Below are 23,367 nucleotides of genomic sequence, written 5' to 3' on the forward strand. Positions count from 1 at the left end.
AGCAATCACTGATGAGGTGAACAGCCCTTCAGCAAATCTCATTGTGTGAATATAATACAGGGTGAAAACAGTGTTAAGAAATGCCCAATCCACATTTTGGCTGAAAAATCCTATACCCACTCGTTGGGAAGTAAACCTCATTGAGTTAAATTACTTTCAATTACACTGTAGGATTGTACTGTAAACTATCTTTACAATGTAGCATCCCCATTTCCATCTTTTCTTAACTATACTGTACTCTGTATTTGGGAAGGGGGGGGGGTTTCCATTCCTTCTAGGATTCCCATATGTCCTCTTTTTCCAGGACACGCCCTCTTTTTCATGGGTATGTAAAATGAAAGTCGTTACTGTATAGCAATCCATAATTAAAAGTAGAAGTCAACAAATGTGTCCTCTTTTTTGCTCTTCAGAATATGGCACCTTACTTCTTCTTCCATTAAACTGGCCCTCACAAAATTGGCCAGCAAAGTCATGACTTCTTTAGTCCATCCCTTTTACATCCCCCATTTGTCTTAATGCTTACTGAAAAAGGATCTATGAATAGATTTCTGTTTTCAGTTAAAAGCGGTTGCAACATACTCTACTGGCAGTTATTCCGCTCAATTAAATAGGGCGTATTGGGGTGCAGTTTTATGTCTAACCATATGTGTAACCATTCTTAATGCCCTCACAATTCCCAGAGTTCCTTGCAGGGCACAATGGCCACTTACTGATTTAGGTTGGCAAGATAAGACAATATCCGTACTTTCAATTGAAACTGGTTTAATTGTCACACTTTCATGCACAGTATCCTGGTAATTGCAGTTTTCTGAAGGCTAGTGAACTTCTAACAGAGAATCAGCTTTTGCAGTTGAGTAATACAGCATGCTGAGGGAAAATACTGAACTCCCCATTAAGATATACTCTTGAGTTCTTGTTGATTTTGGTGTCACAGTTTGGCTTATTATCTTGGAAGTGCTGGCAACAAGCAGCTTCATACCTGCGACTTTTAAATCTCATTATATCCATCTTGAGATGCAGAAGATGCTTAACCCTCCTTTAGTGATTCCACACTATTTAATATTACAATTCAGATGTATCCACCAGTAACACTTTACATATTTTAAAAACTTTGTCTTTTAAATGCCTCTTTGAGGTAATCTGATTCAGTCATTTAAAAAAAAGCCCACTAATCCATTTTCAATGGGCAATGAATTATTTAACACTGTATTTGAGGGAAGAATATACTATTGATAGTTGCCTAGGAGGCATAATTGGGCTGCATCTTGCTGCCTAAGACAGCTGGAAGTTTCTGTTTCTTTCCAAGTTAGAATTTTTAAATATGGAAATAGGGCACCTTAACTTTCGAAGGATCTATAGGAAAAAATAACTAGAAGTTAAAAAGGAAGACTTTCAGAATATATTAGCTGGATACACTTTATCCATGTTTAAAAAATAATAATAATCAAAAGTTGTGAAATAACCACAGTTCTGTTTGTTATGTATTATCCCCAGACAGCATTCATTTATTTTCACTTATCTAAGATATGCCAGAGATGGCCTGATGGATGAAAAGTACGTAAAAAAGAAAGCCCAACAAAACACAGCACTGATATCTGTCAGTGAATATGAGTACAGTCCAAGGAAAACAGCTTTGAGAACTGACATTACAAAGGGCTTTTAGGCACACTGTCAGTGTACTGATTGTGACTCCTTTTTGATGCCAGTATGTGTGAGGCTTGGAAGTTTTGAACATCCCACAAAAAGTCATTTTTACTTTACAATCTGGGTTTTAAAATGAATGTTTTACAATATACCAGAAAGTCACTAAGGAACCACAACACTTTTTGGCTTCTTAGTGCTGCAGACTTATGGCAGACAATTTTTAGAATTCAGCTTTTGTTAACTCCTAAAAACCCTTTTACTGTTTTTATTGGTTTCTGCTGTTCATTTTTTTGGAAAAAAAAATTATTGCTGCTGCCATCAGTAGTTCCTTAATCCTTTTTATCTTTTTAGAAATACTGAATGCCAGGAGAATAAACATAAAGGAATAGGCTGAGTGGGTGGTGCTAGTGATTGGGTAGGGGCAGACAAATGCCTTCCCCCAAAATTCCCTGTACAGTGTCTGCGCACTGTCTGAATTAGAAATATAGAATGTCAACAGAATGTGAACTGTTTCAAAATGTCTAAGTTTGTAATAAATTCAAAGAGCTGCTGTAGGCTAGTCCAGAGGCTTGGGCTAGAGTGCATTTGGGGAGGGGGGCTTTTGAGTCTTTCTCTTTGAGAAACATAAATTCTTCAGGCACATGGAACCAATTGCAAAGTTCTTTGGATACTGGGCACAGCTTCTTGCTGTGGTAATTTTAACTTTTCTTGAGATGGAATTTGATTTTTAAAAAAATAAAAAGAAAGAAGCAGAAGCAGATAGTTTCTTTAATATATATATATAATTTATAACATTTTTGCCCCATCCTACCTCCTGGGAGTTCAGAACTATAGACAGTGGGTGCCTTTATCTTGATTTCATTTAACATTTAAAAGTTGACTAGGTTGGTAAGAGACTGTGGTTTACTTATTTAGCTTCATGGTATAACTGAAGATTTGACCCCAGACTTTTCTAATCTCAAGTCCAATAGTCCATGCACAAGAGGAGCTGGATTGTTTTACACAAAATTGAACAATAGGGCAAGATGAGAGCTGATGGATAGAAAAATGACGTAGGGGCCAATGCTGATGCAATGCACTTCCCTCATGGGAGAATATCCACCAAGAATATCCACAGATAAAAAGCATCAAAGTAGTCATGTGAAATCCGTATAGGTCATTACTGTTCTGTATTTACTACTTTTGCACATCTTGAAATCTGTTCAGAAACTGCCGCACACATATCATGTTTATCATGAGCCAATTTCAAGCTTGCAAAAGTGCCCACATGATCTGAAAGTGTTACATTTTAAAAAGTGAAATTAAATTTTTAAATGTAATTTTTTAAATCATCTGATCTAATAAAAGAACATAAGTGTTTCTTGACAAGTTGAAACAGTTTTGTTATCTATGTTTGGCCATTACAGCAAAAAAGTCATCCAGAAAGCAGGTGCTGTATATCAAATTAGCTTTTTAAAGAAAATGGTTTCTCTGCAGAATGCTCTAAGTGATCGGTTTTGATTTTGCTCTCTTTAAAAGCTCTAACATACGTTTCTGTAGTTTCAGATAAAAAGAATGGCCTACTCGGTTCCAACACAAAATTTTGTAGCCATTTCAGATGTGCATCCAAATCTTGCTCGTCCTGTAGGTCTTGGTGACATAAGTCTTTTTTGTTCTCCAGTGAAACTGTATATCACTATATTATATTACTGCAAAATTTTGTAATTGGTTTGTCTTTATATACTCACAGCATTGGCATAATTATTAGGCACAAAGTATGTTAGCTTCTCTTTGTGTACCCTCAGAAAGTGAAAACTGATACTTCTGTTGACCACAGAGTGTGGATGCCACAACTATTGATGTTGACTGGACAGTTCATTGACTGAAGTATCAGAGACTTCTTTGTATTTTCTTTAAATAGATGTTGTGTTGATAATTTCTACAGAGTCTGCATTATAGTATCACAATACATTGGAAATGTATTCTTTTGGACTATGGACACCAGATTGGAAGCTGTGAGCGTTACTCACATGGGTAGTCCCATTCATGCACAGCTTCCCTTGACTTCCCTTGAGCATTTGAAAAAAATGATAATTGAGGCAAAAATTTCCATCTCTGTCTGTTGTTTCTTAACTATTAAATGCATGTCAGTGTTCCAGAGAGAGCAAGGATTTGTAAGGATACTGGTGTATGTGCATATCTCCGTGTACTCTGTACTTAACAAGCACACATTGCACCTTTCAATCAGATCTGCTCAGAGTTGAGCCCCAAGGCATGCTCATAATCTGGATTCCATATTAAAAATGAAGGTTGAATAGCCAAACTGCCCGTTACATCCAAAGATCTTCAGCTTGGTTCTATACTGCAACCGTTAAAGCCAGTGGCATAGCGTGGGGGGTGCAGGGGGGCCGGCCACACCGGGCGCAACATCTGGGGGCGCGCGCTCGCACTCGCAGCTCTCTGCCCCTACTAAAATCCACGGGTTAGGGGGCGCAAATTACTTGCCTTGCCCCGGGTGCTGACAACCCACGCTACGCCACTGGTTAAAGCAGCTAAAGCTATGCTGCTTTCTCCTATTTGTGATTAGTAAGCTGTAGTATCTCTTGTTCTGTATGTGTGCACTCACATGCTGATAGCTGTTACATTACAAGAGTTGCCAAGGGCCTTGCATTCCACATCAGTTCAAGTCCACACCCTCCTGCAAAGCCCCTTGGCAAGGCACAGCTGCATCATGCAGGAGTTGCTGAGCACTGGTACATTTGTACCAACATCTCTAGCTGCCCAATTGACATGGCAGAATCAATTCACAGGACCAGTTCAAAGGGATAAGGCAGGAATGGGGAACCTGTAGCCCTTCAGAAGTTGGTGGACTCCAGTTCCCATCAGCCCCAGACAGTGCAGCTAATGGGCAGTGATGTTAGGAGCCATAGTATAACAATATTTGGAGTGCCATATATTTCCCATTCCTGGGATAAGGTGCTGTCTTCACCTCGTACAGTAATGATGCTGAGACAATGGCACTGGATCCCATACTTCAATGTTTGCATTGTGGAGGTTTAGCATGGGCTGTTGAAACACAAATGGTAAGAACCAGGACTTTAAAAAACTTTTAAAAATGTTGCATACATAATATGGGTGGCAACTACGTACAACACATTGAAAATGTATATATAGCTTTATTGTTTTATATTTATACTCTTCTCTCATTCATTTTTGATATAATAAAAAGTAGTATTATTTTGCAGATGGCTGTACTTGTGCGAGTCTTAAACCTCAGAATAAGACATTTAGTCTGCAGTCGTAAACATTCTAATCTGGAAAAAGTAAGCCTCACTAAACTAAATGAGGCTTACTTCTGAGTTGACATATTTAGGATTGTCATGTTAGTCTCATTACATTCAATGTGGATTACTCTCTCAAGGAAATGTGCCTAGGATTGCAGCCTAAGGATTATTAAGTATTTTAGGGACCAACAAGAGAGAGTTTTGGGCCTGAAACTCAGATGGCTTACTTAAAGTCCTGACAGGGGCAAGAGAAATATATTTGTATCTCCCAGGACTTTACTGTTCATCCTAACACAAACGGCACACATACTACCGTATCGTGAACTCTTTGTTGATTTTAACATAAAATAAGAGTAGTAATTTCCTCCTATCAAAAGTTAAAGAATGTATTACAAGGCCATAGATTTCTTCAAGGGATGTTTCTTTGGCACTGAATTGAAAGCACATGAAAGATTCTCTTGTGGGGTGGATGTATTTGGCCAAAAGATTTTATTTAGTGTATAGCATTGAGAGTATCAATGTATGGACCAAGCAAGAATTTAATTGTAGTTTTACTTGATAAACAAATAATGCTTTTCAATCTGGAAAAGAAATATGGTTTATTTAATGTCAGACATTAAGTAATTCATATTGAAGGAAGCTAGTAGTAGACTTTATAGTGTGTGACTTTATAGTGTGTGACTTTATACATGTGAATCAGGAAGTTTTAAACATTTGACGTTTTATTATGTTTTTATATTCTGCTAAAGAAACCCAGCCGGATGGGTGGGGTATAAATAATAAAATTATGATCAGTATTATTATTATTTATAAAAGAACTAGCTCAAATAAAATAAATTCTACAACATTATTTCAAATAATATTATATATAACTGAAGCACTATGTCACTGTTTTAAGTTATGTGAATGCCAAAGGTCAAAATGAAGTAAGATGAAGATATAGAGCAAAAATAACGAGTTTGGAAAGTGTCAGCAGAAAATCCTGACAAATGGACACAGAAGTTTATTTTCTTCTTTTGATTGGTTAAATGGTATAACTAAAATATCTCAGAATTAAGGATATCTAAAAGAGGTTTAGGAATATTTCTCAAGCTTTTAATTTGGAATTATGGAATTTCACTTTGTTAAAAGAGTCAAATAATGTTGTAAATATAAATTTTAAGAAGACTTTGAAATAAATACTATTGTACGCAGAGTCTTAGAACATATTTGGGATTCCAAGAACCAGCTCTCTTATTATCAGCAGAATTATACACAAGATATTCTGCGATTTAATTAAATTACTGTGAGTTAGGAAATGAAACATTTTGAATGCGAATTAATAGAATGCACTTTAAGAAAGCTTTCAAAGACCTGAGGGAATTATATTTCATTTCAAACATACCCTGAGTGAACTTATCCAGATAAATGCAGGAATAGTTTTCTTGCCCCATCTAGTGACTGAAAGGCACATTGAAATCTGCAAGCCTATTTTTCAACAGGTGTCTTGTTCATTCTGTTTTCCTGAAACCCAATTCAAGAATGTAATGTGGTGTGCTGGTTTGGGGGGGGGGGGGCGGCGAGTAAAGCTAAGAGACCTAATGTTTGGAGTCCTTTTAGGACAGGACTTCTTATCTTTGGGGGGGTTTTAAACTAAGCCAGCCAGTTCATTAAACATTACAGTGTTATTGTTTCAACACTACTGATACAAATCTGCAAAAGAATCTTTGTTTGGTGGTAGTTGTTGCCTTTAAGCATAGGTATATCCTCTAAAAATCTAAATAAATGCATATTTTAAGGGCTTAATGCACAACATACCCAAATTCATTTATTGCTTCCCCATGCACCTACGTTTTAAAAAAGCATAGCAGTTTCTGAGAAAGGGAAAATTCATGAGGAGAAGTGGTAGAAAGGGAAAGTTTATGGAACCCCTACCTTCCTTCTGTGTCACTGTTCACAATTGCCATCTTGGGGAGCTGATTTAGCTTAGCAAAAATGACTGTTGTTTAACTTAGCATAAATGACTGTATGTAACATGCAGCTAGCTACCCTGCTGAGAGTTCATGATGGTATAATAAAAAAATAGGAGTTTCTTTAATAGTGAAGAAAAATAGAAATGCTCCTTTTATGCCATTGTGCAGACATGGGAAATCACATGGCCTCCATCTGTCATGGATACTTTAGTTGAGATTCCTGCATTGCAGGGGGTTGTACTAGATGACCCTTGGGGCCCGTTCCAACTCTATAATTCTATAATTTAGATGACTCAGGAACTTGTACCCTAATTGGTTTGACTTTGACATGCCCTTAGCCTATTCCGCAGTGTGCATAAGCTGCTCACTGCCAGTGCAAGTGACAAAAAAGTGTATGTTTTCAGGTAAACATTTTCCTTACAGAGACAGACAGATGTGGGGTCTTTATATTATTTCCCAGTCTTCATCTTTTAATATATTGAGAAAACCACTTAGGTTGTTAATTTATTGATGCTTCTGTAGAATAAGTGCATTAAAATAAAAACAGTTAAATATGCTTTTTATTACTGAAGGACAAGAGAGTCTGTGAAATCAAATACATCCTGTACATCTGTATTTGATGTATATATTCTGTAATCTCTTTTTCCCCCCAGAGTATAATTGGTATGGTGATTGGGAAAACAGATGCCAAAGGCTTTCCAGACAGAAAAAGTAAAGTTCTTTTAAGCCACAAATTCTCTTTTTTTCTGGCTCTATCTTCAATCAGTGGTTTTTCTAACCAAAAAGCATGTGTATCAACTGGTGGGGATATTTTATGCAAAAACTATATTGAAATTAAAGTGTAGATTAACAAAGCTCTAAGAGAGAGTAACAACATGTTAATTGAAACAAGCATCTCATCAACTTTATCCCTTGCTGAAACCTGGCTTAACATTTTTAAGGGCACCTGCATCTGCTAGGGTTAGTTAACATAGCACTGAATTTCCCAATATTTTATAAGCATCTGACGATATCTGATGATAGTGGAATATTTCATTCCATGCAAAGTTTTTGCCAAAACAATGAGGCACTTGCACTGCTGGTCTCTGCCTAAACTGCAATTGAACCAGCCATGGCACCATTTTTCTCCCATTCATGAAAATATAATATTTTAATTAAAAAAGGAGTGACCTCTAGTGGTAGTTAATGAGATTGTTCTCCTTTGCTTTATACTACTTGTCGGGAACTTTTGGCCCTACAGATGTTGCTGAACTACAACTCATTCCCAGCCACTGACCATTTGCTGGGGTAGATGAGAGTTGTATTTCAGCAACAGCTGTATGGCCAAAAGCTCCCCTCACCTGCTTTATACCTGTTTCTCATTAAGTGATCCTTTGTCCAAATCCAGCTTGTCAAGCTTTTACAGCCACTCCTCTTCCTCTCTTATCATCATTTTTTTGCTCCTGCTGCTGCTGCTGGCACCCCAGCACTGACCTCTATATTTCTTTATCATATGCCATATGCACATCATAAGGGAAAATGGCGGCTGATACTATGGTGATGACAGCCTCCACAACCAATAGGTGTCTGAGACAGATGACAGTTCTGAAGTCAATTTGATTGAGGTGGGCTGTTTTCTGCCATGACTTAACACTGGCAGAATGTAACAATAAGTACACATAATATTTTCATGTGTCTTACACGGAATTAAAACTTTTAACTGGATTCTAAAACTGTCTCTGTTTCTTGTCACTGCAGATATTGGATCAGAAAGGTACACTTTTAGCTTCACTGTCCGCGATTCGCCATCTTATTTCATAAATGTACATTCTTGGGGAAGAGAGGACTATATTAAATCACTTTCAGAAAGCTTTAGAGTTGGTGACTGTGGTGAGCTGGAGTTTATTCCGAACATATTTCAATTTCAGTATGTTTCCCTTCTCTTTAAATCAGTATAATGTGTTGTGGTCCTAGTGTGTTATCCTTCAAAGAGTTGTGGACTATTTAATTGGAACCAAATTTTTTAGTTAGATTGAGTGAGAGGGGGGAAAGTAAACTAAAAAGAACCAACAAGATTCAATCTAATAAAGCTGTCATCAAGAGACATGGACTGAAAAAGTAATCTCCCAGATTCCCTCTCAGATGCTAAGTTTTTACTGTTTCAGTCTTCTAAAAATGGTCCATAAATTTAATAATAATAATAATCCAGCCAGATTTAAGCAGTTAAGGCTGAAATTGTATGCAGGTACCCAGGAGTAAAGCTGACTGAAAACTATTAGAACTGGATTGCCAGTGTCTTGCTGAATGAACTTGTAAGCAGTCATTTAAATCCATACTTATGTGGCTTTCCACTGTTTTCCTTTTTATAGTCATAATTGAAAATCCTTTAGTTCAGACAAAAGAGGCTGAAAAGGAAGAAAAATTCAACGCTACTACTCCTAGGTAACTGTAAAGTCAGAATCTTATACCCTAAATAAGACTAAAACATGTATACAAGTGGCATATTCAGATTCTTGATACCAGATGATACAGATGTTACTCTTGAAAAATTTATATAGCTGTCTGGCAAGGGATTAGTTAGTGTCCTCCACTAATGCTACAAAATGACCTGACAGCCAAGCAACACCAAACAGTTATTGATTAGACATTGTGTCCGGATTTTCACTTTTTGAAATATGGCAATTCTAACATCTCTTAACTCTGAAACTATCGTAATACCCTGTACTGCAGCATAGAAATGAATCTTAAACTCAGGGCTCATCCACACTTACCTTTTGCCCTGTGCTTTCTAGGAACAGGTCCACAATTTAAAGTGCTGTATTTGAGGGCCCCCCCTTTTTTTGCCCTGGCACTTTCCCTGAGAAAACCTGCTCTTTAATGCTTAATCAAAACAAATGTCAGTTTGTGTCTCCACATATTGCCATTTGCTCTGATTCAGCAGTAAAGAGCAGGGTTTCACAGGGAAAGTGCAGGGCAAAAAAAAGCAGGCACAGAGCTTTAAAGCATGGATGCAGCACAAAAGGAAGTCTGGAAGAGCCCTCAGTCGACGTATATTAGGTATTATTTGGCTCCATTCAATGTAAGTATATTGCGTAGAAAACTGCAAAACCCCTGCATTTTGCAGAGCCTCAGAAACTGAGTAATTGATACATCAAACTGGGGTTCATAGTTAATACCCCAAAATCCAAAATTGTCTGAATCACTTCGAACTGGTGCCAAAGTTTTGCAGTGGTTTTGCAGCAGTTGTACTCACACCAACTCTGTGAGACAGAGAGATAGTGAGTGGCCCAAGATTGGCTGATGGCTATTTGCATGGGGATTCTATCAATTACATCACACTGGCCCTGTATTTGCTGAATTACAGCTTTTTTCAAGTCTTGTTTTGAGCAACCTTAGGTGTTAACGGCTCTTAAAGTACCTTCAGTTACTCACAACAGATAGCTGAATTGCAATGTCAAAAGTATTTCTTATTGCAACACTAAAATATGCAGAACTATCTGCTTCCAGAGCTTAGAGTAGGTTAATCATCCATTTCTCCCCCCACCCCATGAAGCGGTGTCAGTGTCAACTCTGCCTGCCAATGACTTGACTTCTGTTTGTACAAAGAAGCCACTATTCTCTGGTATCAATTGTAAAGTGCTTTTCACAACTTCAGTATAACATCAGTATTACAATAACCCATAACAATTCAGAGTTTGTCATATAGGAAAAAGCCTTTAGTAGTGATGAGTAAAGTATTGTTTGTGTTGTGCATGTCAGCTGCTACAAACTGCTCCTCAGTGAGAATCATTCCGTGGTTAAAATCTGTCCCCACTATGAAGTTGACACCAAACTACTGTCCCTGTTGAATCTACCTGTGAAGAACCCTCAAGATTTTTACTCTCTGGCGGACATTGCAGCCAATGGACAGAGCCTGGAAGGAAGAATCATTAATATTCTTGCAGCTGTCAAGTCGGTAAGTCAGAAAAACATATTGGAGAGCTTCTACTGTAGCCCGGTGGTCAAGTTAATTTATGTATAGTTAAGGATTTATTGGACCATCTCTGATTGGAGTTGTCTCGTTTTGTCTTGGTCAGCAGCCAGTTGGCTTGATTTAATGCCAAGGAAGGTTTGCAAGTAATATTAATGAAAAATTTCATAAACAGCACATTTCACAAAGCCTTCATGTACCTAGGCTGGCACCCTGAAACAGCACAATAAAAGGAAGTTTATTTAAAGTCTTTTGACATTCACACACAGATTAGTTTTTAACTATAAGATTAAGCATGAATGCTAAATTGGTTTATTGATTTAGCACATGTCTCACTGACCCTTCATCTTTGTCCTCTTAAGAACGTAGGAAGAGCCCTGCTGAATCAGCGCACAGGCCAATCTAGCCCAGCATCCTGTTCTCATAGTAGCCAACCAAATACTTAACGCATGGGTAGGCAAACTAAGGCTCAGGGGCCGCATCTAGCCCAATTGCCTTCTAAATCCAGCCTGTGGACAGTCCGGGAATCAGCGTGTTTTTACATGAGTAGAATGTGTCCTTTTATTTAAAATGCATCTCTGTGTTATTTGTGGGCCATAGGAATTCGTTCCTTTTTTTTCTTTCCAAAATATAGTCTGGCACACCACAAGGTCTGAGGGACAATGGACCAGCCCCCTGCTGAAAGAGTTTGCTGACCTCTGACTTAAGGGAAGCCCACAAGCATGACATCGGCACAACAGCACTTTTGCCACTGATATTCAGGAATATGCTGCCTCCAACAGTGGCGGTTAAACATTGCTGTCATATAGCATTAAGAACATGAAACACTTTAAGTTTTCTTTCTTACATACTCCATTCAACGAGGGCACAATCCATTAAGATGTTCTCTTGTACAGGCCCCATTGCAATTAGCAGGACCTATACAATACCATGCTAAATGCCATGGTGATTGCTGTGTGCAAATGCCATCCAAATCTATCAAACTGCGCTACTTACTTGGTATCACAAATCACACTTGTCTATACAAGTTTCTGGCATCTTCAGTTAAAAAAAAAGCTGAGTCTACAAGTGATGAGAAATACCTCTCTCTGCCCAATTGCTACTCAGAGTACACAGTACTGGACTATATGGTCCACAGGTCTCACCTGAGTTAGTATAAGGCAGCTTCATATGTTTACCAGAGTGGGGGGTATCTGCAAGTCTCCAGCCTTATGTTCGCCACCAGTTAGTGATTATCTCCTGCAAATATCATTTTTTCCAGCTGATTTTCAAGAATTCAGTTGGGCTTACTTTTTATTTTGGAGACCCAGTTGGAAGAGGGCAGGCAATAAGGAATGAATAACATTTATAGGAATCAGCAAGCAAAGGGAGGCTTAAGTACCCACTCTCACCCACTGTTATCTCCCCTATAAGTGCCTCAGAGGAAAACATGGGGTTTGGTAATCTATATCTCTCTTTACAGTGTGCAGTTCTTAGAAAGTTACTATGGTAAATTTCTACTCTATTGCTTTTCTACTCTATTGCAAGAGTACTCATGTAGTCTTTTGAATGTAAAAATGCAATAAACTGGTGCAGAGCTGCTTACTCTCCTTCAGCAATGCCCTACCATTTTGCAAGTCCTTCGTTGGATTCATTTTTCTGTGAAGAATGAGGTGCACATGCATACCGAGAGACTTTAATTGCAGCCAGCCCTGCTGAAGTGTTTGTAGTGCAGACCAGTGGTGGAAACTACCCATTGTGACTGCTGGGGCAGAAGCCAGGGAGGCTAAGAGTAGGCAAAACCAGGGCCAGTGGCAGGCAAACCCAACGCATTCTAGTTTTGTCCCCACCTTCCTCCCTACAAGAGCAATAATGATACTAAGGGGGAAGAAGCTGGCAGCCAATGTCCCCCCCCCCCCCCGGACCTGTTGTAAGTGCAATTACAAAAGCTGGGCACCACCTCTCTACCGAGCGGTAGCAAGATTACAGGGGGTTTGAGGCATTCATCCTGGGGTTGTGCTCCTTTGGAGAATTGAAAACATGGTGGATACTGTTGTACCTTTAAGAAATATGGTTTATCAACATATTTACACATTCAGTCTGCATGAAGGGAGTCCAGATTTTACACAAAGGTCATTTCAAGAGGGGGTTGTTCCCCATAGCAGTATAGCACTGGAGGCAAAAGTATTTCTCCTAGCCAACCCGCCCAAAATGCATCTCAGTCTTTTTTCTCCCTTCCTTTTCCCAGCACACCTTGCTAAAACACTTTTTTCCTGTCACCCCACACCTAGCTACCCTGCCAATCTGTCTACTCAGGCCAAAGATTCCTCTTAGAATGGACCACCAACACCTTTGTCATGTTAATGTCTCTATCCCAGGTGAGGCACTGGCTTGGAAGAAAGCTTAGCCTGTACTTTTCCACTGGCCTCCAGTTCTTCCCTTCAATACTCCAAAAACCAAAATTCTACCATTTTTTAATCTCTAGGCTTTGGGGGGTCCCCCCAATCTATAACACCACAAAGGGAGTCAGGTGGCAGCTGGCTAAGGGCAAAGTGAGGCAGTCTAATAGACCAGACTTCACTGGTATAGATAGCAGAGACATAAATATGGGGATACATTATTGCTTTTGACAAGGTTGGTGTGTGCGCAAGATGAAGATTGCAAATCATTTGTTGTTCACTTTACAAAGGTTGGAGAACCAAAGTACTTCACTACTTCGGACAGACGAAAGGGTCACAGATGTGAAGTAAGGCTGTATGATGAAACTGAGTCTTCCTTTGCAATGATATGGTAAGGTGTATTCTAAATCACAACCCAACTATACCCATTAATACAAAAATAAGAGGCTACACTGAACGTAAGTACATATTGCTATCATTAATTGAAGCTTCTTATTAATTGTGTGGTGTCTCTGATGATACAGCAGCATTCATTTAATGGCAGCAATATCCATTAACTTCTATAACATACAAGGCTGTCCAATAGAATGGTCTTGAATATATTACCCATTTCTATGAGTTATTGACAATTTCTTCCCTAAGGAGAGGCAGAGTGAAACAAAGCTGCAAATCAATTACAAAAGGTCATGTGGAGATGAGGAAATAAAATAAGCCATTTAGTCAGTGAGACCATTGATGATCATACCTGTTCAAAGCAACATATTGTCAAGTAGCAACTATAGATTAACCTTCGTATAAATGCTTATCATCAAGACTTTTATACATTAAAAATGCTTCAAAAAATTTCTTAGAGAACGTGTAGCAAATACTGTATTAAGAATGTAAGAGGAGCCCTGGTTAAGATTTCTCTTTCAAGAGAAAACTAAATAAACACCACTGCTCTTTTAGAAAAACCAGATTACCTAGACAGAGAGGGAAGAATATGGATAGAAAAAGAGCTTTTAATTTTTCAGTCCTTCTTGTGTCTGGGCCAAGTGACATTTCCATGTTCTGAAGCCACAAGGCACAATTTAGTAGTTGTGATCTGCAAGTGCTCTGCTGTTCCAATATGCAGATAAAGCTCAATGAACATAGAAGGTGCTCTCATCTTTATCAGCTAGTGAACATTCTGGGAACATACATTTTCATAGACGAGAATGGAAAGCTTCTGCATGTGTGGGGATTTGAATTTGAATTTTGAAACAAGCTTTATTCTGGTTGTACACACTCAACATATAAATATAGGTTAACATTTCAAAAACTGGAATGTAAATTGGTTAGGTGCAGACCAACTGCTGCTATGCATGAGACATCCTGCTGCGTGCAAGACTGACATCTGAATCCACAAGTATTATAATTTTGCTCACTTTCCCTTAGTCACTCAGCCACTTGGTCACAGCCATGATGCTTTTTGTATAGTTTTGACCTGTGCTCTTATGCTTATATAGTCTGGGTTCAGCATATGCCTCATAAAGAGGGATTCCCTGATCCAGGTCTCAACCTCTTATAAATAGGACCTCCACACTTGCTCTGCAGTTCCCTTCCTGAGTGCTTGTGACTGCTTGTTTTCAGAGGCAGAGTAAGATATGTCTATTTAGCAATTTGCTCAGCACCTATTCTGCCTTAAACCAAAGGAAAAGCAGTGCCCAACCTGGTGATTACAGAATGAACAATGCAAGTAGGGGACTGCAACCTAAGATGGGGAAAAGGTGGTGGTAAGGAACACTGAGCTACTTTAAATGAATTCATATCTCCAGGGCCTGATGAGCTACTGCAATGTGCTCTACATGGGGCTACCTTTGAAGGTGATTCAGAAACTACAACCAATACAGAATGCAGCTAGGACCTGAACCAATGGATCCAAGTTACAAGAAAGAAGATCCTGATTAAATTCAGGAAGAACTTTCTGAAAGAGCTGTTTGACGGTGGAATAAACTTCCACAAGAGGTGGTGGACTCTCCTTCCTAGGAGGGTTTTAAGCAGAGGTTGGATGGTCACCTGCCACGTAGGTTTTAGTTGAGATTCCAGCATTGCAGGGCGTTGGACTAGATGGTCCTTGGGGTACTTTCCAACTCTACAATTCTATGATTCTTTGACATTTGTTACTTTTTATATTGTTGTATCATTTTAATATTTGGAAGTTGCCCTGATACAAGAGTGTCAAAATATTCTATCAACACAAATAGAAAATATTAACATTTTAAACAAATAAACATTTGTATTAATTGAATGCTACTATTTTTCTAGCTGGGACAATGAATCTATCCAGCTTGCACAGAGCTGGATGCCACGAGAAACAGGTACTTCTCAGTTTTTTATATATAGTATTTTTGCTGAGGTTATCACTCATGTAAAGCTTTGCCTGTAATAACAAAATAATAATAAATAATATTTTTCTTCCCAGTAATATTTGCATCAGATGTAAGAATAAATTTTGACAAATTTAGAAATTGCATGGTTGCAACTGTACTCTCAAAATCCATCATTACTACTAATCCTGGTAAGACACAATTCTAAAACCTTGTTAAATTGTCATAGAATGCCTTATATTATCCTAATGCTTTTACTGAAAATTTATCTATTTATTTAATATATTTATATTCCATCTTTCTCCCAAGTTGGTATTCAGGGCAGCTTAGAACATTAAAATATGATGGCTTAGGACTTTAAACACAGTTCTACTTGTTTAAAACCTACAGAATAATTCCCTGCCCATTTACAACATTGAGTTTCTTTATGGCAATAGTTTAATACCACCTGTTTTACTAAGTGCCCAGCTCTATATCTATCAGTACTTTCTTTTTTCTTCTTTGTACATTTCAAAAGTTCCATCTGAACTTCTATTTCCTCCTAAACCCTCACCTGTGTTCAGTCTATGATCCTTATCTATTCACAATGCTACAATCCATCTTGTTGAACAGACACAAAGCCTTGGCTTTCTTTAATTTTCCTTTATTCCCCATATTTAGTCCATTCTATGTCATTACCGTGGGACACGGGTGGCGCTGTGGGTTAAACCACAGAACCTAGGACTTGCCGATCAGAAGCTTGGCGGTCCGAATCCCTGCGACGGGGTGAGCTCCCATTGCTTGGTCCCAGCTCCTGCCAACCTAGCAGTTCGAAAGCATGTTAAAGTGCAAGTAGATAAATAGGTACCGCTCCAGCGGGAAGGTAAACGGCGTTTCTGTGTGCTGCTCTGGTTCTCCAGAATTGGCTTTGTCATGCTGGCCACATGACCTAGAAGCTGTACGCCAGCTCCCTCGGCCAATAAAGCGAGATGAGCGCCGCAACCCCAGAGTCGGTCACGACTGGACCTAATGGTCAGGGGTCCCTTTACCTTTACCTTTATGTCATTACCATCCTCACACTACTCAGCCATCTGGAGATGTGCTCCTTCCTTCATTCACTCACTCTTGGAGCTACCTCCTAAAAAAATGAGATGCTACTTCCCCCTTTTCCTTCAAAACCCATCTTTTATAAAGCTTTTGGTAGAATTCCTAGTCCCAATGCCCTGCTGTAAACTAAGTACTTAATAGAAACATTTTCTGTTCCTGTTTACCCATGCCTCCATTTCCTTCTTCTCCCAGTTGTCTCTCCCTGTGATGAATTATAGATTGCAAGTATTCCGAGTAGTACCCTGTCCTCTTGTCCTCTGTAAGGCACCATACACATTGATAATGCTCTATGTATCTATAAATAAATATTTGTATAGAAAATACGTGCCTTCATGACATATCTTTAGGTCCCAGGCAAAAACATTCCTCTTCTCCCAGGCCTTTGCCTAATTAAACAATCTATGGCCTTTTAAACTAGGACGGGGTATTGCTCCTTTGTTATTATGTATATTTGTGCTTTTATACTGTAAACTGCACTGTGATCCTCAAATGAAGGGCAGTATACTTAACTTGCTTACTTAATAAATAAATAAATAAATAAATTTCAGTCCCACATGTCCTTATTAAAAAGGATATAATGTATTATGACTGGGAAAGACCTCTGCCTATAACAATGGAGGGATACTTCCAGAAAGATTAGACAATTCTGGGATAGATGGTATCTCAATGTATGATCTTAAGGCACATGAGGCCACCACCTTGCTGAAGCTAAGCAGGTCTGGGTCTGACCTCGGAGTCCATGACAGAAGAAAGGTGGAATATATGTGTAAGAAAATACATAAATTGATCAGCCACCTGCTTTACTATAAGGTGGTCTTATAGGTTTCATCTCTATCAACACAATCCTATATGTGTTAATTCAGAAGTAAATCCTGTTGACATCAATGGACCAAATGCCTTGTGTGTAAAGAATTACAGCAATGTCTTTTCTGTAGCAGACATCAACCAAATACATGGCGCTAACCATTTAGCTAAAAAAACTCCCACAAACTATTTTGGCATTATGCAAGTTTACCTTTATTAATACTGCTTTGAAAAATATTTTTTCAAGATACACCAGAAGCAATCAGTCTACACAACTTTATAAGAGAAAGTGCAGAAATGTTAGATTTGGATGATGAAATGGGAGATCATTTCAGAGATTCCATAAATGGTGAGTGTTTACCAAGTAGTCCTTTAATCTGATAGAAATTTTTAAAAAAATTGTCCAGTAGCACCTTAGAGACCAACTAAGTTTGTTCTTGGTATGAGCTTTTCGGAGGCTGGTGGACTTCCATTTCATGCAGCTCAACGTGGTGCCTTCCATGGTTCTAGATTCAGGTATCTGAATAATCTGATAGACTGCTATATATTGCTTAAGGCCTCAATTCTGGATTTACCCTTCTAAATGCAAACAGTTCTCAGAACACAGGCTAACTTTTTTGTTTACTGGGATTTTTTTAAGGACAGCATGTATTCAAAGTTATTGCCACATACTTCAGAAGCAAATGTATGTTAAAAGTTCTCATGTACAATCCATTTGATGCTGCGTGCCATTCTGAGAACTATTAACTGGGAAGTATGCTATAAACAGGGAAGTGTTCAGCTATCATGGCTCAGAGAATAAAGAGTGGACTTCAGTCTGGGAAATCATAAAAATTAATTAAAGTTTAACTGTTCTGGTTATAATCCAAATGAATAACAGAGTATTTTCTGTCCAATGACATATTATGATTTTAAATGTTTTTTTCTTATGGTAAACTATATTTTATTGAAGTCCAAAGTCCACTAGTCAGTGGGAAGTTTTTTTCTGTCTTTAAACTTCAGATCAAGTCCCTTTTTTAAAAGACAATCTTACTTCTTTTTCCTGTTATCTTTAGTACAGGCAATAGTTGATGTTTATACAGTGGAGCAATTAAAGATTAAAGCTTTGCAAAATGAGGGAAAATTGGAACCTTTCTATGGCATTATTTTTGCCTACATTTCTACGCTGAATATTGATAATGAGACAACTAAAATAATACGAAACAGATGGTAAGCACCTCATTAAGTGTCCTGGACATTTATCCTGCTCCTCACTCCCATTCCAAATCAGCTTGAAAAACTTCAATCTCTCTATTCCTCAAACCACTTTTTCCTCCTAACTCAGCATCAAAGCCTTTTCCGAAGTACTCTAACCTTATCTAACTTGCATGTCCAAAGATTCTTTGCTCTTCAGTCATCCTTCTTTCTTGCCTTTGAGCCAAGATAGCATGTCTATTCTATATTATACATTCTATTATTGTACACTCATAATTAAACAAAAAGCATATAAAAACAATGTGACAATTTCATCAGATATAATGAATAGGTATGTTAGATGCGTAATAACTAAACACACGTTCATTCATTTAAAATCTTGCCCTCTTTTCTTTTCTGCAGTAGCAAGTGCCACTATGTGGTCAATGAAAGAACAAACTCATGCTCCTTCTGTAGCAGCTTTGTCTCCTCCTCAGATGCCACACTACTCTTTGCCAGCTTTGATGTACTAGTTGATCTGACAGACCACACAGGCACTCTCCATTCTTGCAATCTCTCAGACACAGTGGCTGAAGAAGCTTTAGGCTGCACGGTAAGAATGTATTAGAAATTGATCTCTTCTACTCAGGTTTATGGTTCAGGTTGTGTTTAGAACCAATCGAGAGCCTGAGGTTTAATGCATTGCACCAGTACTGCATCTGATGAAATAACTCTAGCCCCCAAAAAGTTATGCTACAATAAATTTACTGATCTTTCAAGACCCTTCAAGGCTTGCTTGGTTTTGCTGTGAACGTACTGTATGTATGCACTTCTGAAAACACTCATCTTCCTTTTGACTCATGCTTCACTTCATGCTTGTGTGCATTGCATATCAATTAAGTTGTGGTCACTCCATTAGGTCCAGGAGTTCCAGACTCTGACAGAGGCTCAAAAAACAGCCCTAAAATGGCACCTTCTTCTAGAACGAAGCAAAATTTATTTTAAAGTAAGTACAGAAATAAGGAAATACACACCTAAATGAGCACCATTCTCCATGACAACCCTCACCCTATTAACATCTTCTGGTGGAATTATCAAAGTTTCTTTTAGTGAATCAAGAACTGAGATTTGAAAAAGGTGTTTTCTATGATTGCCAATAATATAGATCAGTTTATCCAGCAAGTTCTGCAGGAGGCAACACCAACCAACTTTGGAGGGGCAGGTGGGGGAATTGTCAGCTTGTACATTTTCTGGTAGATAACAGATTTCTGCATGTAACTGCTCATCCAAGTGGATGAAGTTAAAAGTAGCTAGTGTGTGTGCGTGTGCGCGCGCGCGCGAAGATTTTCTGTGAGAAAACAAGGTCAGAAGGACTAACAGCCCTCTCCTGCCCATCTTCTCCTTCAAACTGCCACTGCACATAATATGTAGTTCTAAATTTATATAAAGTTGCATTATCTTCTTGCAAACTGTATTTTTTGGAGAAGTATTTTTTTTAATAAAAAAAAATCTAATTTACTTCTATAGGTTATTATTTCGCCCAATTCACGAACCGGACTGAGAGTTAGTTTGCTTTCTTGCAAACTAGCAGATCCTGTGGAGGCCAGTCAAAATCTGCCTGGAAAAGACCTACCTTGCCCAGCTTCAGAACAGCTGGAAGGAGTCTAAGTTGTTGTAATATGGTGAATTTACATCGGGGGGGGGGCGTTGCATTCTCATTGCAAAGATGCTAGAAAGTGTGCTTTATCATTCATGTTTTAAAACTGTGTACTATCATTTAAGGAAGAGTTTACCTTAGTCCATCCGTCACCAAATTGGTGTCCAGCTCCCAACAGTTGGAACTGATGAGACCTAGTCCAAAACATGGTGGATTTACAAGGCTGGCAAAGGCAGCCTTAGTCTGACTCAAGAGACCTAGATATACTATCTACATTCTTTTTAAAACAAAGTTTTCATTCCATGTATAACATATTTGAGTAAAAATATACTTATGAAATTTATGTTTTTTTCTGTGAGCCTATTTCTTTCAATTTTATATTATATGAAAAGCAGGAACTGTGTTCTGTGGGATTTCAGACAAAATAAGATTAAGTACATTGAACACTATAAATGCCAAGTTTTTTTATTTCACAGACAACAGTCACATGATACAGGGTGTCCGAAATTTATTGAGGCAAGTAGATAGAAGTTTTGTTTTATTTACACCTTAGTATACAGTTGCATCAGACTTCATTACAAAATATATTCTAAATTTCACCATATTTCCATTTTGTATGTGTATATTTTAATATAATTTTCCCTGTTGAACTCTATAAAAGCAGTCTAGTCTGGTAGAAAAGAATAATTCTTACATTCTTTGGCTGCGCTTTTCAGAAAGGCCACACAATCATTTATGATGACAAGTATAAGCCACAGTGAGTATAAGCTTGCATGTTCCCTCCTCTTCCTACGGCACGTCCCTCAATAATTTGGAAGCTTTCACTTTCAAACCATAGTTTAGTGTGTTCTCTGAACCAGGTTAATGTTAACTATTGTTTGTTTTTTAAAAAACAGCTTCATAACCTATGGTTTGGCGTGTGCTTTGTTCAACAAACCATAGTTAAGATTAACCAGTTTTGGGGGGTCTGGATGACAGCAAGCTGCAGTTAACCTAAACTGAAAGTGAACTACTTGATGCTGCACCAGAACCAAAGAGGAGAGCAAAGAGTGTACAAGCCTGAGGCTTGTTGTGACTTGTCCTTCTTATGCTAGGGCTTAGTGTGATGCCTGAACACTGTGCATATATCAAATGCCCAACAAGATGGGCTCTCAGCCCTTCTCTCACTCTGTCTGTCAATGTGGAAGAAGCTAGAACCTGAATGAGGGGAAAGCCAATTTTACTTGGTTGCTATATAAGGAGAATCTAAGCTCCCAGTCTCCCCTGTCCCACAGGAAAGGAATGGTTTAGTGTCCCTTTGCTCTACAATTTGAATCTGTTCTTAAGGTAAAAGGAAACATCCCCTATCAAGGCCGGCATTTCTGCCGAACTACTTGAAACCGCATGCTCAGCACCCCCTGGATCCCAGCTTCTATTTCATCATTCTCTTGCAAAGCAGAAACCCCTTTTGGAGTTCCTGTTAGGATAACATCCCCTTCTTCCAGCGTGACAATTCCACTGATGTAGCTGATGATGTAGGGGATAGAGAAGATCATGTCTGATGTATCTCCTTCTTGCCGCATCTCCCCATTTACCTTTAGCCAGATCTTCAACTGGTGTGGATCTGGGACTTTCTCTTTGGGCACAAAGTCACTGACTGGACAGGAGGTATTGAACCCTTTGGCCATTGTCCAAGGAAGCCCTTTCTTCTTGCATTCTTCTTGGGTATCCCTGGCTGTCATGTCCAAGCAGAGGGCATAGCCTGCCACATGGTCCATTGCTGTTTTCTGGGAAACTGCCTGGGCTCTCTTCCCGATCACCACCCCAAGTTCCACTTCATGGTGCAGCTTATTACAGTAGTAGGGCTGGATGATGGGAGAGCCTTCCCTGACATAGGCAGATGATGGCTTGAGAAAGAAGAGTGGCTCAGTTGGGAGGGTGTTCTTCAGCTCTTTGGCATGCTCTGCATAATTCCTCCCCACACAGATTATGTTCTTGCCCCACTCCCAGAACCTGGCCAAAGGCTTTGAAGAAGTCATTTCCCCCTCTCAACAATTATACTTCTGCAGGACAATGAGCTCTGAGTAGGGCAGCTAGACCTTTGCTGCAACAGACACAATTTCTTCACTTCAATATAGCTGCTTGCTTCTCAGCTTGGGGAGAAAAATAAAACAAAGATTCGTGGGTAAAACTCATACATTTCCTTCCCATTCAGCTTCTTTTGCTACCAGAAATTCTCAATACAGCTGTCAAGCCCATTCTTTGTACTTTCACAATGCATTAGCCTCATTCACACATAATACTAAGCCAAGCTATAGTTTAGCATGAACTAGCAAGGATGCAGTCCACAGTGAGAAAATCCTGGCCACTTAGCTACTTCCCCAACATACTACCTAAGACATGGTGTGGCTTAGCATGACATCCGAACCCAGGCTTGTGGTGTTTCCCTCAAACGATCCATGAGCAGCTGGCAAAAAACACATTGGTTACAGTTCATGGTTTGCTTGAAGCGAGACAAATCATCATCCCAGGTTCAAACGTTACACAAAGCCATGGCACGAAAGGAACAGGAGGAGCAAGGCAGGCACGATTTTCTCACTGCACCAGCACACTTGCTTATTCACATCATAGCTTAGCAAACCAGACTGTAATAATCACTAGTAGATTGTAAGTGCAGGAACATGGGTGAAAGCTTGGGACTCCCTGTTTTATGGCTGTCCAGCTCAGATACCTGGCATCAGTTTTCAGTCACAGATCCTAAACAAGGCAAGTAGTCAGAACTAGAACATCTCCAAATATAACAGCCTGAGCGTAGCCATTATTTTTTTTTGGGGGGGGGCAGGACCACAGTTTGCTATGTATTTTTATTGATTTTTATTTATGGGGGGGGGGCAGCTGCCTCTCCCTGTCCCCACTTCACTACACCCATGTATAATAGTCACAATAAGAAAAGAAAAAATCTGTCCCTCGAGTCCCCCTGCCCACTCAGTTGGCTAAGATTCTGTGGATTTTACCCCTTCTCAAATGCACTTTCTAATTATTTTAAATGTGCCAGGCTGACTCCAGGCCCTGAAATATTCTGGGTGTTTGGGCAAGCCTTGCTTCATCACGTAAGAGATCTACTTCCCTAAACA

At 39.0% G+C, this 23,367-nt stretch overlaps 3 protein-coding genes and 2 long non-coding RNA genes across 16 annotated transcripts in view; 3 read left to right on the top strand and 2 right to left on the bottom strand.

Annotated features, from left to right (window-relative positions):
• Positions 1–216, bottom strand: part of LOC308462476 — a 12,610-nt gene extending 12,394 nt beyond the window's left edge. The window contains exon 1 of the long non-coding RNA XR_013979168.1: positions 121–216. This is a non-coding gene — a long non-coding RNA (uncharacterized lncRNA). The remainder of the gene's footprint in view (positions 1–120) is intronic.
• The window catches only part of MEIOB (meiosis specific with OB-fold), a 22,102-nt gene extending 1,505 nt beyond the window's left edge, over positions 1–20,597 (top strand). For 5 of the 12 annotated variants that reach the window (XM_080980136.1, XM_080980127.1, XM_080980130.1 and 2 more), the window contains exons 2-14: positions 3,184–3,267; positions 7,513–7,570; positions 8,597–8,728; positions 9,208–9,280; positions 10,598–10,793; positions 13,477–13,577; positions 15,473–15,525; positions 15,630–15,725; positions 17,672–17,773; positions 18,480–18,633; positions 19,021–19,210; positions 19,517–19,603; positions 20,125–20,597. In XM_080980136.1, coding sequence (XP_080836262.1) covers positions 3,199–3,267; positions 7,513–7,570; positions 8,597–8,728; positions 9,208–9,280; positions 10,598–10,793; positions 13,477–13,577; positions 15,473–15,525; positions 15,630–15,725; positions 17,672–17,773; positions 18,480–18,633; positions 19,021–19,210; positions 19,517–19,603; positions 20,125–20,265 — 1,452 coding nt within the window. In that variant the 5' untranslated portion in view covers positions 3,184–3,198 and the 3' untranslated portion in view covers positions 20,266–20,597. Of the gene's footprint in view, positions 1–188; positions 850–1,560; positions 1,706–3,183; positions 3,268–7,512; positions 7,571–8,596; positions 8,729–9,207; positions 9,281–10,597; positions 10,794–13,476; positions 13,578–15,472; positions 15,526–15,629; positions 15,726–17,671; positions 17,774–18,479; positions 18,634–19,020; positions 19,211–19,516; positions 19,604–20,124 lie in introns of those variants that run through there. The other 7 variants (XM_080980133.1, XM_080980128.1, XM_080980135.1 and 4 more) reach the window with 6 other exon arrangements.
• LOC308462477 lies at positions 3,274–4,731 on the top strand. Its single transcript, XR_013979173.1, has 2 exons — positions 3,274–4,003; positions 4,176–4,731. It is a non-coding gene; the product is annotated as an uncharacterized lncRNA (long non-coding RNA).
• The window catches only part of LOC308462473 (hydroxyacylglutathione hydrolase, mitochondrial), a 25,821-nt gene continuing 21,971 nt past the window's right edge, over positions 19,518–23,367 (top strand). The window contains exon 1 of the mRNA XM_080980139.1: positions 19,518–19,603. The gene's annotated coding sequence lies outside the window, so the exon portion shown is untranslated. The remainder of the gene's footprint in view (positions 19,604–23,367) is intronic.
• Positions 20,294–23,367, bottom strand: part of FAHD1 (fumarylacetoacetate hydrolase domain containing 1) — a 3,366-nt gene continuing 292 nt past the window's right edge. The window contains exon 2 of the mRNA XM_080980143.1: positions 20,294–22,386. Coding sequence (XP_080836269.1) covers positions 21,601–22,272 — 672 coding nt within the window. The 5' untranslated portion in view covers positions 22,273–22,386 and the 3' untranslated portion in view covers positions 20,294–21,600. The remainder of the gene's footprint in view (positions 22,387–23,367) is intronic.

The sequence above is a fragment of the Podarcis pityusensis genome (assembly GCF_964106645.2).
Source record: "Podarcis pityusensis genome assembly, chromosome: 14".
NCBI lineage: Eukaryota > Metazoa > Chordata > Lepidosauria > Squamata > Lacertidae > Podarcis > Podarcis pityusensis.